At 32.2% G+C, this 14,169-nt stretch overlaps 1 protein-coding gene across 2 annotated transcripts; it reads left to right on the top strand.

Moving 5' to 3' along the window:
• Positions 1 to 9,604: 9,604 nt before the first annotated feature.
• Positions 9,605 to 14,069, top strand: LOC120200353 (peptidyl-tRNA hydrolase 2, mitochondrial-like). 2 transcript variants are annotated; one of them, XM_039201219.1, is made up of 9 exons: positions 9,605 to 9,710; positions 10,776 to 11,010; positions 11,122 to 11,180; positions 11,924 to 11,983; positions 12,086 to 12,155; positions 12,390 to 12,449; positions 12,705 to 12,774; positions 13,740 to 13,766; positions 13,845 to 14,069. In XM_039201219.1, the coding sequence occupies exons 2-9, from the start codon at positions 10,807 to 10,809 to the stop codon at positions 13,892 to 13,894; spliced, it is 600 nt and encodes a 199-aa protein (XP_039057150.1). In that variant the 5' UTR covers positions 9,605 to 9,710; positions 10,776 to 10,806; the 3' UTR covers positions 13,895 to 14,069. The 2 variants fall into 2 exon arrangements, with proteins under 2 accessions (XP_039057150.1, XP_039057151.1); XM_039201220.1 differs by lacking the exon at positions 12,390 to 12,449 and having other exon boundaries at positions 9,606 to 9,710.
• Positions 14,070 to 14,169: the final 100 nt, after the last annotated feature.

Raw genomic sequence — 14,169 nt, 5'->3', positions numbered from 1 at the left:
CATACACATTTTCATTTGCTGTGACATTTGTATATATAAAGGCTAACTATACATAGATAGATTAATACTTAGCTTTGGTCAGACCTTTGTAATTTCGCCCAATTCCTGTGGAGACGATACTCACTCATCATTATATTACTTGAGCGATTGTGTATACTTGCACATTATTTGCGTATATTTTATAGTACTCACACACGTAGACAGTAGATCAGTCGCTCGAGAGTCTTATGCACTTTTTGTTTTAAGATGAAGAGCACCCGAGATATGATTTTTCAATGACCGAAACCTATCCCTTTTCGATATTTCATCGCGATGACGACAACAATGAAGCGATAGACACCATTTGACTCGGGAAAAGGCACTGAAGTCGGTGAGGCTAGCGGTATAACGCACCGATGACTAGTCGGTGATGAAATATCGAGAACTTGTGGAGAATCTATATTTTTTTCGTCACGTCTTTGAACGATCTCTCCATGACATTCGAAAACGATTCACAATGAGTGGAGGACTGGGATATGGTTGTCGATCGATGACAATCACCGAGGTAGTGGCGGTGTACACCACGGACAGCCAGATAGCGAGTAAACGGAAATGAAAGGCGACGGGAAAACTTATACGTTCTTGGGTATGGGTTTTTTTGCTTTCTACTGGAGAAGATGGTGGGTGTTTGAAAGCCCGTGATTTTCAACTTACAAAACCATTTTTATTATTTTAAATTCAAATAAGAGCTTAGCCTAAATGGTAAAACCATGGACTCCCTTAGCTTTATATAGGATACGAGTTCAATATTACCAAATATCATATTTTCCCTTTTTTCTAGCTAACATGGGTTAGAAAATTTAGGTTTAAGTCCCTGAACTCCTTGAAACTTACAGAATGACCGCCAGACTTTTAAAACTTATTAATTTGGCCCCTAAAAATAAAATGAATTTTATAAATAGATCAATAAAAACTTAATAAAATTTTAGGGGTGTGACACCATGTTATCCAACAACTGATGTGGAACAATAGGAGACAAATCCTTATATTCATACGTTGAAAGATCCACGCAAGAACTTGTGAACAAGTTTTGATAAAATTGCACTGCTATTTGCTGCAAATCAACTTGATCATAACACCATTCGCCTGTCTCATCCTTCGAAGCCAAAATTTTGTTCTTCTGACGCCTTGCCATGGTGGACGCATGGAAAAACTTCGTATTACGGTCACCAAAGACAACCCACTAAGAGCATGCATTTTGCTTCTAAAAATTTTCCTCTTGCTCGAGAATAACTTCCAGCTCATCGCGCACATATCCTTCCAACTCAACAAGAAAATCTGAATGAGAGGATTGAAGAAATTTATCGATACCACTAAGACGAGCCAACGAACTCTTTTTCTTCTTTCCAATATGGCCAAAATCCTTTGAATTCCATCCCCCGAAATTCTGTCGTAAAAGTAAGCAAATTAGATCCTATATCGTCATTATCGCGCCAAATGGATTGCAAAAACTCCTTGAACTGATGGTGAATCATTGATTATATATCTTAATTGTGGCTTAGAATAACGATACGTGAATAATTTATTTTAGGGTAAATTACATGTTTAATAAAGAATAATTTTCAAATCATTATGCATAATATTATGAATATATAATGTTATATTAACCATTTTAATTGAAAATTATTATAACTCATACAGATATCTTTCGAAAACTACATCTTCACTTTTAATTATAAAGTTTATCGAGATCTTTGAAATTCTTAAGAAGTCTTCAAAGTTTTATGCCATCTAGAGATCTTTTGATCGGATTGTTGTCACTTCCATCACTGATTAAATTTACTATATGATGTCAAGGTATATTCCTCTTGTTGATATACAAATTAGTCATCGTTGTCCTAGACCTGACATCAACACTAAAAGAATATATATATAAATTGTCATGCAAAATAGAAAAATTTCTCTCTCCCTCTTTTCCTATCTTAGGATCTTAACCTCTCTCATATTCATTATCTTTTTTAGGGTCTGTTTGGTTGGGGGAAAATATTTTACGGAAAATGAAATCTGGAAAATGAATTACATTTCTGAAAAACATTTTCCATAATGGTACATTGTAAAATGTTTTATACTGTTTGGTTAATTTTAGGTTTAAAATCTCCATGATACTTATTCATTCATATTTTTAGAAATGAATTTCAATGTATAATTAATATTATGTAGGTTTATGTGATATAATATTAATAATTGATTAAAAATATATTATAAAAGTTTATAAATATTATGTAGGTTTAATTAATAGTACACCACATTAAAACAACAATGATACATAACTTCTCGAAAATATTATAACAATTATTTCAGAATATAATAAAATTTCTCAAAAACAACAAATAAATGTATTAAAAGAACAAAAAATGTACTGAACATTTCATTAACCCAATCATCACATTCAAGATTCAACATCACGACACAGGATCTATATTTTGCAAGAGTCTCCAAAATTACAACTCTACTTCCAAATGATGGACCACACCTATCGCTCAATCCATTGAAAGTTCCAACAATCAAGCTAAAAATATCCTGAAAGCATGCCACAAATCAATCACCAGATGTTCAGTTGAAAATTTATTACTTTCTAAGAAAATTAAGACCAAAAACAAAAAACCTTCATGAAAGAAAAAGCACCTTTAGAATATCATCACTATAAGGCGCTTCAGATGTAATTATCCGAGTTATCTCACAAATACAGGTTGCAACTAGAAGTTTGACTTCCCAGTCTTAATGATTCAGCAGTTCTGGCTTGACAATTGCATTAAGAAGAGGCTGCATTGATTCCACTATTGATGATGGTGGAGACTGGTCAATCTCAGAGAGACATGTAGCAGCTTGTTGCGGATTAGACGGAAAACATTCATGATATATGCCAAATAACCAAATTAAAAGACTGCAGTTGTTTTTTATACACATAATATATATGAATTCACAAGTTCAATCATCCAACAAGATGTACAAGATTCATGAAGTAATACATATTACCACAGACCCGACTGTCCAAGCACATAGGTCTGATGCTAGATGTGTGTAAGTAAAATGATAAAGAACATGTGAAATAGACAAGAATAAAAGAAAATATAGGAAAACATCTTTACTACCATTAAGAATTATCAACCAATGCATGGGTCGTATCATGCCTTTAAAATAGTTTGGAAAAATAAAATGCACAATCAGTGATTCAAACAAACTTAAAAGATAAAAATATCTAAGCTTTTCACTAAACCACCAATAAATTTGAGTCCATAAAATAAAAGAACTACCATATTTCATGAATAACAAGATATCTCTTCATGTCATAGAAAGTTAACCATTAGAGATTCCAAGCACCATGTGAGATCAAAATAAAACCAATCCATATTCGAAAAAATCTCTTTGGTCTATGTTTGGATAAGACAAGAATTCTTTAAATAGCTAGTTGTTATTGATTGAGTAAATATCAGTTTTACAAAATCCAACATAAATTGAATTCCACGGTTGGAAATATAAAATTCAAAATTCAGATTTCGAAACAGAACATGCATACATTATGTGTAAATTGCAGAAATCCAACATGATTGCCATAAATTTAAATTTTACAAATATCAATCCTATTTCTGAAATCCAAATCCACTGTTTGAAATTCAAGCTCCCAAAACCTAAAGAAATTGGGAAATTCTTACATCGTTTAAGAGTAACCCAAATAGAGCTGGTCTCAGTGCTTCGCTCAAACATGCTCGTAAGTTCATTAAGAAAAGGGTCTGGCTGTAGAAGAACCTTAACGGAAAAAAAAATCAGCATAAATCATATCAATAAGATCAAATGCCTAAAAAATGTTCTTCAATTTGTTGAATTAAGAGAGAGAGAGAGAGAGACGAAAAACAAAAAAAATCAGCATAAATCATATCAATAAGATCAAATGCCTAAAAAATGTTCTTCAATTTGTTGAATTAAGAGAGAGAGAGAGAGAGAGACGAAAGCCCATAACATTAAATAAACGAAAAAGGATTAGAAGGGATGTTGAATTACCATGATGAGGAGAAACTTTGTGAATTATGGGAACAACCGTAATTCAACCAATTAGGAACGAACTTTAGCTAAGCAATCTAAAGTTCAGTGGAGAAGTAATAAAGTTGAAGAATGCGTGCCTTTAACAGCTTGAGAATGACGTCCTTCGCGGATGGAGGAGATTCCAACTTGAATCCGAGCTCCTTGAGCTGCTCTTCCAGCTTCTCCGCCATTTGCTATCAGCGATTTCTGTTTGCAAGGCAAAGCAGCAGCAGCTTCATCTCCTGCTCACTCTCGATGTGTAGCTTTCAGTACCAGTTGAATGAGTCGTGGACTCGATAATATGAGAGATAGAAAACAAAGAGGGAAAAAGGGGAAGAAGGCCACTGGATCGATCAAAATTCGGTGTGGAGCGAGGGAAGGAAAATGACTTACCATTTTCCAGACGGTAAGTCATTTTACGGGAGAAAGGAAGGAGCGTTGACCAATGACCGTAAAATTAAATCCATTGAATTTCTTATTCTATGGGAACCAAGCAAATGAAAATGAACAAAATTTTTTTCATAAAATGTTTTCTCTAATTAAACACACCCTTAAATCACTTACCGTCTACCTCTTTCATAAAATTGTTAGTCGTGACTCTTCGTCCAAATTAAAAGAAAGTGAATATTTATTAATTATTATCACTATAATTATTTCATCGACAATTGATGTGACGAGTGTGGTCTACCTATGAGCAAAAAGAATCAATTGAAATGAACTCCTAATAGTAAAATAACCAACCTAATTTTCCATCATCTTTCCAAAATTCTCCCTAAGTGTTTGATTTTTTATACCAATAACAAGTTGTGTATGACCCAACGTACTTTAAAGCTTACTATGGTACCCACGAGTAAATCGATCAATAGTACCCCAACAACAATACCAACAGTTTACGTTTTTCCAATGGCCTAAATCTCCTGTAAGTTTACAACTTGCAAAACAAACTATGAAGCTTGTATGCGTAGTTTCAAGCGTTCTAGACGGTCCAATTACAGTTGCAATAGAAAAATCAATAGCAACAAGAGTTAATCTATAATACCCCAAAAAATTTATTAGTGATTGAAGTATAAATTTTGAAAGTTTGAGGATTAAAGTATAAAGTTGTAAAAGTATAGGGACTAAATATATAAATTTTCAAAAGTTATATTTTGGATTTGCAAATTAGTAGTTCAGCACAAGAAAATTATTTTAGCGGGTTTCATATTTTTTATATGGAGTTTGCATAAAAGTCTATTAAATGATAAAGTTCGGTATATTATTCGGATAACTAGCTCAAATTGGAAGTTTATAAAAATTTTCAGGTAGGTAAATTTGGGTTGGAAAATTATATGGATATTTTTAAATAGAGAAATTTAAGCTGAATTGGTGGAATTTGGGGAGAATTACAGTATAAAGTGAGATAGTGTAATTTAATGACAAAAATAAAATTTTGGAAATTGGAGGGTCAAAAAGAAAAATTGAGAGATGGGATTTTTACTGCTATTTAATAATCTTAAAATAGAGATAATGAGTTGCATGATTGTAATTTTGGGAACTCGTTAATGGTAATTTGGATTTTTGACCCAAAATGAATAAAAAAAATTATTGATTTTAAAAGTCAAAATTAGGGAGATTTTTTACCAGAAATTTCAGGAGTCTCTTCTTCTCCCGCAGGTTGCTAAAACTCGTAGCCAATGTGAGCAATTTCTTTTCTTTTCTATTTTTGATCAAATTTAGTAAGATTTTAGTCTAAAGTGTGAAATAAGAAAATAATCTCCATTAAATTCTCTACAATTTGGTGTAATTATTTATTGGTTTCATGCTTGAATGGTGAAAGTTGTTATCTTGGTGGGTGAAGGGTGGTAGAGAATTTGATGAAATTAAGTTAGATTTTGATATTAGGAGTGTTGTAGGGTTATAATTAAGCATGAAAGTTGAATAAAAATTGTTGGAGGGATTGGTCTGGTGATTTGGCCAATGATGGAAATGAGTTTTACTTGATGAATCAAGCTTGAAACAAATTGGAGAGTATTAGGAGCCTATTTTGCATGACTTGAGAAATTAAAGTATAATTATGTAATTATTGGAAATTATTGCATTGTGATGAAGGTGATTGTGTTAATGATTTTAGGATCTTCAATTGATTCATTTGTGTCATTTGATAAGCTAATAAAAGTGAGTGAATATGATAAGAATACAAATTAGTGAAATCGGTTTAAATTAGTAATATGGGCAATAAGTTCATAAAATCGCTATAAATTCTACAAGAATGAATAAAAGACAATTTTATACCATTGGATTACTAAATAAGTCTAGTTTTGTTTAAAACAAACTGATACTGATTTAGAGATGTATACAAAAAAAAATATAAATTTTTAATAGGTGATAGGTCAGAAACTTAGTAAGTAGATTCTGCTTCAAACATATTCTGTAAGTTAGATTGAAAATTTTACCATATAATGTACAAGTTGAATTAGAAGAAGTGTCTTATATGGTTATATTCGTATTCGAGTCTAAAATTTAATGGTACAAACATAATAATTTTTAAGTGTATATATTAATACATAAAAATACTTTTTTAAGGGTAGTGCAAACTGCTAGTATATGAAATGGTGGTAAATTATGCATTATATGCTATTTTAATTGGTTGAAATGATCCAACTCTATTATCTTAGTATGAAAATTATGACATTTATCATACGAGGAAATTATGATAATTTCATGGAAATGTTGCTTAGAGGGTGAATTATATTTGTTTGAATTTACATAAGAATGATATGTATATTTGTGTAATGAATATAATATAATAGAAGTTGTTGTTAGTGGGAGGTCGTGTGGCGGTAGACAACAACCAAATAAACTTGTTTTATAATAAATCTGATTATAGATGTTACATATATTTTATGTATAGTGTTGTAAAAATGAAATTCTAGAAATTGTACTCAAACAGGAAATGATATAATATAAGAAATAAAGAAATGTGAAAATATCATAAGATACTAAATGGTTATGTATAAGGGAAGTAAAATATTGTATTATAAAGATTAATCGGTTAAGTTTTAAATTAGGAAGTTTTAGATTATGATATGAAATAGTATTGAACCACCCATATACTATGCGATGTCGAATGTAAAGTGGAAATTAAAATATTACATTATGATTTTATGCGGTTAAATAGTCTGAGACTAAATGGTTAAATTTGGAAATTTTAAAAGAAACAAATTTTTTTATCGTTTTCGAATAGTAAATGTTATATGAAAAGTGTAACATTCTTAACTTGTATTCGGGTACGAATACGGGTTAAGGGTGTTACATAATCTAAGAAATAACTCTCCAAGAATTACTAATCTCCTAGCATCAAAGAAGTAGACATCATGGAGAAAAAGAAGAAAGAGCCTTCTAAGATCGAGAAGAAGCGTTAGCAAGAGTAGGTCATTATTCTTCTAAACACTTCATATGGTAGAGTCCCTTAGATCTTGAGCGTAACGGCAACACACATCACATTTTCAATGATTGGTAATTTTTTTTAACAATTGTGATAGATCAAATACTAAAAATAATAACGAGTGAAACATTAAACACATATTTTAAAACCAAAAACACTTTTAACACCTAAATGGACTAAAAATTATAGTTTTGCACTTATTTTGTAATTAACCCTTTTTATTTTTAGGATAAAGTATACAAATAGTCCCAAACTTTTAAGATACTTGCATTTTGGTCACTAAACTTTTGAAACTTACAATACAATCATCAAATTTTTAGTTAGTTTTTATTTATATCTCTGTCGTTATCTTCCGTTAATTTTTGTTGATGTGGCAGTTAATCGTCAGTTAACCATCTTTTTTTAATGACTTGGCAGTTAACCCTTCTTCTTCTTCTTCTTCGTCTTCTCACACTCTCAATGAAATCTCAAATCCAAAGCCTTATCGTTTCTTGGATTCTTGTTCTCTCTCTATTTTCCCAAAAAAAATCATCTTTCTCTCTCTACTTTCTCAATGATTAACTTCTGAACCAAAACCAAGATAAAAATAGTTCTGCGTTGCAGGAGAAAAACTTGGAGCTAACGGCTCGCATTGCAAGAGCATCATCAAAATATAACAAATGTTGTTCTAAGACAAAATATAGCGGAATCTGCCGAAAACTAAATAGAGTAAAATAAGAAAACAATACATATTTATGTATGCCCACTGAACATAATGCTCAAACCTTTACCTCAATGGATGGCGATACTGGAAATGTATTCAAAGATCTTTTGGCATCTATCTCTGAAGTACAATGAGAACATAAAAATTGATCCAATCTTTTTGCTTCTTCAATGGTCGTATACATGCAAGAAGGATGAAACCCAGAAACATACTTATCTTTAATCGGGAAAATATAATAATCCAATTTCATGTACAATCAGGTATATATATGCGCACACAAACACACAGTCACACACAAAAATGGAATCACTGGCAAGGAACTGGAAGAAAGATAGTAAACATTCTAGCAGAACTAGAAACGTCTTGAGACCAAAACTGCTTTTCATTTCTAGCAAGAATAATTGGCAAATAACTCATGCAAAGTCCCTTGAAGTCAACATTGAATCGTTGATAATTAGACAGTTTAAACCAAAATCAAATTATCAACAAGCCAGTAGTACTTTCAATCCATACGGGACCATCAGTAAATAGAAGTATAACTCAGTGCGAGTTATAATGGCAGGCCAAAACTAATGTAAAAAATAAAAGGTATGCAATAAACGTTTAAAAGGTTGAATACATAACACCCCTAGAGGCACACCAAACAGCATGTTACATTTGGTAACATTACAAAATTTGAACTCATTAAGTTCTTATGTAATATGTTTACTTTCTTTGTCTACGACAAAGAAGACGACAACTCCATTGCATTTTTCGTTGTAGTTTTCGCTTTTGCTATATTGGATAACCTAAAAAGTTAATCTGCAAATAATATAGTCAAAAGTAACATTATTTTGCAGTACATGCTAAAAGTCCTGTAATCTGTTCACTTAAGGTATTTCAATAATGTAGTGAAAACCAAATTTTAAGGAGAACAAGACAACAGCACTATAGTGGTTCATGTGAAAATCTCTACACTCCACCACTGCCTGCATTACCAGAAGCTAAATCCAAGAAAACTGAATGTTAGAAATTATCTCGACAAACATTATCAAGTAAATGTACATCATCACAGTATTCAACAATGGAAAAACTGAATTTTCTTGAGAAAATAGAGAGAGAAAAAGAATCCAAGAAATGACTAGGTTTTGGATCTTAGATTTTATTGAGAGTGAGAAGAAGAAGGGTTAACTGTTACGCCAGCCTAAAAAAAGATTAACGATGGTTAACAGTTACGTTAACAAAAATTAATGGAAGGTAGCAGTAGGGATAAAAATAAAAAACAAACTAAAAATTAAATGATTCTATTACAACTTTTAAAAGTTAGGCGATAAAAATGCAAGCACCCTAACTATTTATATACTTTATCAGTTTTTCTTTCTTTCTTTTTTACTGTTCTTCTTTATTGATCGGTCGGTCGCAGCCATTTTTCCGCTTTTAACCCTTTATTTGAACCCAAACGCAAAACCCCAACGGAACTGTTTTTCCCATTTAACCCAAAGTCAAAAACTTCAAGATCCAACTCTGACCCACAGCTTCTAATCGGTATAGTTTCTCTATTTCTTTGTTCCTCCGTTAAATTTTCTCAATGCCTTGGATTGTGGAAGTGTTTTCTTTAGTAATGAATGTCTAGTATAAAGTTTGGAACTTGCTAGTTCGATTGCTATTAACGTTCTGAAGCCTTATTGAATGAAAATTAGGTGTTTGGGTGTTTAAATTAATTGGATCAATCACATTTTACATATTTCTAGTTCTTTGGTTTTATATCGGCTTTGGCTTCAGAGTTTAAAGTTCTGTTATTTTTTTTTATTTGATTTAGCTATTGTTTGGTTGTTGTTTTTCCCTCTTTTGGAAGCAGAAAATTTAGAAATGCAATTTGGACAAGAAAATGCATGATTATACCTATATATTGAACAATAATTATGCTAGAATTGGTGTTAAACGTTAATTGTTCGTTCCTTTTCTAATTAATTATCAGTTCTCCTTTTACCATTTACTTTTACATGTTAGCACAAATGTCATAGCAAAGCCAGAAAGCAGATTATGAGACCATCAACTAAATGGGGTTAGTTCTACTGTGTGGCAGCCTAATATAAGTCAGTTTTTAACCGAAAATGTTATCATGTTCAAACTAAAAAGTTATACAAATTTGCAACATTTTCGGTTGCAACCGGAAAGTTACATTGCAGGGTTTAGAGCTTACAACCGAAAAAGTTATTCAAATTTGTAATATTTTTTGTTGCAACCGAAAATGTTATGAAAAATGTAACATTTTCGATTTCAACCTAAAATGTCGCTCTGCCCAATCTAGAAAGTTATTCTCTTGATAAGATTTTCGGTTGCAACCGATTTTTGCCCTTTTTTAGCCTTATATTAACAAGTTTTATTATAGAATTTCGGCTAAATGGGGCCTAAAAAAGCCCTTGTTGAACAACATGTATTGTTACTACTACCAATAAAAGATTATTTGTTTCTTTTTTTTCTCCCTTTCATTTATCTGTAACATGATTGTAATTCTACTTAAATCCTCAAGGTGGATATTTTAAATCTATTTATGCACAATGTGATTTTCCTTTTGAGTTTTAAGTGGATGCTTACTGTGTCTTTTAGGGAAGGGGGAAATTTTCATTGTTTATTTAAAATGGTGGATTTGTCATGGTTGAGTGCCATCCTAGTTGGGGCTGGCTGCCTTGCCTTGGGGTATTGCGTTGGCAAGTGCCATCCCACTTATTTATTTCTCTCATCGAGAGGAACTAAAGATACTACAATCTCTAAAGCAAATAAGAAGATCAAAGAACCCTTAGAAATCGAAAAGTTGGCTGACATTCTAGAGGATTTTAAAATGGTATTGAACTGTTTCTCTTCCCTTTTGGATCAGTATTGTTATGTTACGCAAACTATTTAATGTGAGAGAATGGACATTGAACATCTCTGTCTTTCTTTTTATCGTCTTCAGGTCCTGGTTGTAAGAAATGATCTTAAGATGGGTAAAGGGAAAATTGCTGCCCAGTGCAGGTGAGCCTTGTTTTTGTCTAGTTTTATTAGTTATTAAGCTTTTCTTTAAACCCAATTTTTCCTGCTGAGAGTTGAACACGCTAGTGAAGCCAGGTAGTGCAGTAGATGTTCAGTTATATTAGAATGAAGTACTGTGTGATTATTGATAGATCCTTTCTTAACCCCTAATTTTGTTGATTAGATGGGATATGCTTATTCCTATTGACTGATTATGAATATCCTTCCGAGAAAAAATAAACCGTCAAATAGAACTCTGACTGCTATCAGTTAAATTGTAATTATACTTGAATACTTGGGTTGTGGTAAGCAATTCTCAAAGCATGTCATTGTAATTTTTGCACTGGTGACACATTATGATTCCCATCATGGCATGGCATTTTGTAAGAAACAAAACTAGATTTAACCCATTGCATAAGGTTTAAGTTCCTCTTGTGCACCGTGCTGCTTCAGTAAACAGCCAATAGGCAGTTCCATTTCTTGCCATCTTTAAACATAATGTTGCTACTTTGGTTGTTGCTCATTCTGCCATCTTATAAGGAATTTCATGTAAATTTAGACTCTTAGAGTCACTGATATTTTGTACTATTACTGTTTAAAAGTGCTGAACTCGTCTGATGTGATTTATTAACCTCTTGTTACATGACCCTTGATTGATTTGCGCAGTTTTTTCTTGAAAGTTCTGATGAATCCCTTTTGGTTAACTCCGTAATACAACTTGTTTTGTTTTTCCTTTTAATGTTTAGTCATGCAACTTTGGGTCTTTACAAAAAACTCCTACATCGAGCACCAAAAGCATTGAACAGGTAGAGCTTTTGTGGCGTTATACTATTGAAACTAGTGCTTTTCATTCTATCTCTGTCCATGCCTGTCTCTTTCATTTTTGTCCATATGTTGTTAATATGCAGGTGGGAGATGTGTGCTCAGCCAAAGGTGGTGGTGAAAATTGACAGCGAGGAAGATATGCTAGTTTCACAAGTAAGTGTGATTTAAGATTTATTCCTGTGCACCCCCTCTACTATTATCTCCATCTACCTTGTAATTTAATTAATATGTATCAACAATTTATCCACAAAGAAAGTTTGTCCGTAGAAAAAGCCTGTGTTTCAGATGAAAGAAAGATTTTATTATGATGCGAAACTTACCACTTTACTGAGTATTGGTGAAAGAAATAAGTTATTGGTTATTTGGTTTTGCATTTATGGATAGTAGAAGGCAGAGAATATTTACTTGTTTATACAACTACTAGACTTATCCATCTTTCTCGATATTGTGCGTGAACCATTTAATTTTTTACTTAACCTTGCTGTTGATGATTCTTTGATGCAAATCATAGGACTTGGTTGATGTTCTTTTTATTGTTGCCAAACCTGTCTCCAATAAAAGGTCCACACTTCACTGTTTTGAATGGCATCAACTACATTTTGGTCTTACTCTTCTCATTAGAGTGTCATTATTTCTAATTATATATCTTGATATTTCAATATACATTGATTTATCTATTATTAACTAGAATTAACTTTTCAGGAGAGGGCAAAATCACTAAATATACCAACGCATATCACCATTGACACAGGGAGAACTCAGATTGCACCAAGTGAGTGGCATGGTTTATTTTCTCTCTTAATAATTTATGTCATCAAGGTTTTGTTGAATCCTAAATCATCAGTTTTATAAATTGCTCAATCTCAGTTTATCTCATTATTTCTAGAAAATTTATCAATCAGTGGAAAATGGTTTACACAGCATCATCCAAACACCGTAAAATGTTTTTCAGAAAATGTAATTCATTTTTCGGAAAATCATTTTCTGGAATATGTTTTCAGTGAACCAGACAGACCCTAAGGATTAAACGAGAGAAATTGTTAAAGAAGCAAATTGTAGTTTGGGATATTTTGCTATCATTGGCGTTTGTGTTGCTTTTACTGGGTGGTTTTATGAAATCTCTTCTGTTTTTTCTCTTTATGTTTTTCAGAACGTTGAAGACAAACTATTATTATCTTAAATTATTCATCTTATTGGGATGTTAGCAAGGATAAGCTATGGGATCATTTTGATGCTTTTCTACAAATGTGCTTTAGCCTTTACGAATACGAAAGCTCGGAGTTATTTTTATTGTTGGAAGCAATGATACTGATAAGTTGAGTGGTGTTGATCCAAGCTTAAAGAAAGATAGTAAATTGTCTAATTGTTAGAATTAGTCTCCTAATGATAAAAGCTTTAGAGCTTATAGTTCAGAAATACTTAGGTTTTGGTCATCAATTCCAGACCGTTTTCATTTCGCTGCATCACAAGCACATGACTGCATTTAAGTTCTTAAGTGAACATTTCGATAGCTTTTTTCTTTCTAAAGGCCTTTTGTTTGAATATATACATTTTCAGTTCTTAATGATAAAAGCTTTAGAGCTTATAGTTCAGAAATACTTAGGTTTTGGTCATCAATTCCAGACCGTTTTCATTTCGCTGCATCACAAGCACATGACTGCATTTTAGTTCTTAAGTGAACATTTCGATAGCTTTTTTCTTTCTAAAGGCCTTTTGTTTGAATATTTACATCTTCAGATTCGAGGACGGTGATGGCTATTCTTGGTAAGCATCTCTTTTTCCTGCAAAACCTGTGAATTCCGTTTTCTTTTATTTAGTTCTACAATGCAATGCTCTTTGTAGGACCTATTGAAATGGTGGATGATGTAACCGGTGGACTGAAGCTATTGTAACGATTTTGCCCGAAAGGCCTCAGATTTAAGAACTTTGAGGAGCATGTAATTTGCAAAGTTATGATTATTTTTGTTTAAAGATATTTCGTCCTAGAAACTTAAGTGAAAAATCCATTGTATACTTGGTGCTGGATTCTTGGAAACTTACATTTCAGTTTTGTGATGATTACGAAAAGTTAACTGTTATGAAGGCGATCGGTGAATTGTTTCATAATATTCAATGACATTTTTTGAAAAGTTTGGGCCCTCTTGGTTGATTTTAAGGTAGTATATGT

The sequence above is a fragment of the Hibiscus syriacus genome, unplaced genomic scaffold, assembly GCF_006381635.1.
Source record: "Hibiscus syriacus cultivar Baekdansim isolate YM2019G1 unplaced genomic scaffold, ASM638163v2 tig00005939_pilon, whole genome shotgun sequence".
Classification (NCBI taxonomy): domain Eukaryota; kingdom Viridiplantae; phylum Streptophyta; class Magnoliopsida; order Malvales; family Malvaceae; genus Hibiscus; species Hibiscus syriacus.
Note: the sequence above shows the minus strand (reverse complement) of the source record. Positions and strands in the feature narration are given on the sequence as shown.

Coding starts and splice junctions, on each gene's coding strand:
- LOC120200353 (XM_039201219.1), top strand. CDS start 10,807: ATGGTGGATTTGTCATGGTTGAGTGCCATCCTAGTTGGGGCTGGCTGC. Junction 11,984..12,085: donor GCACCAAAAGCATTGAACAG/GTAGAGCTTTTG, acceptor GTTAATATGCAG/GTGGGAGATGTGTGCTCAGC. Junction 12,156..12,389: donor AAGATATGCTAGTTTCACAA/GTAAGTGTGATT, acceptor TATGGATAGTAG/AAGGCAGAGAATATTTACTT.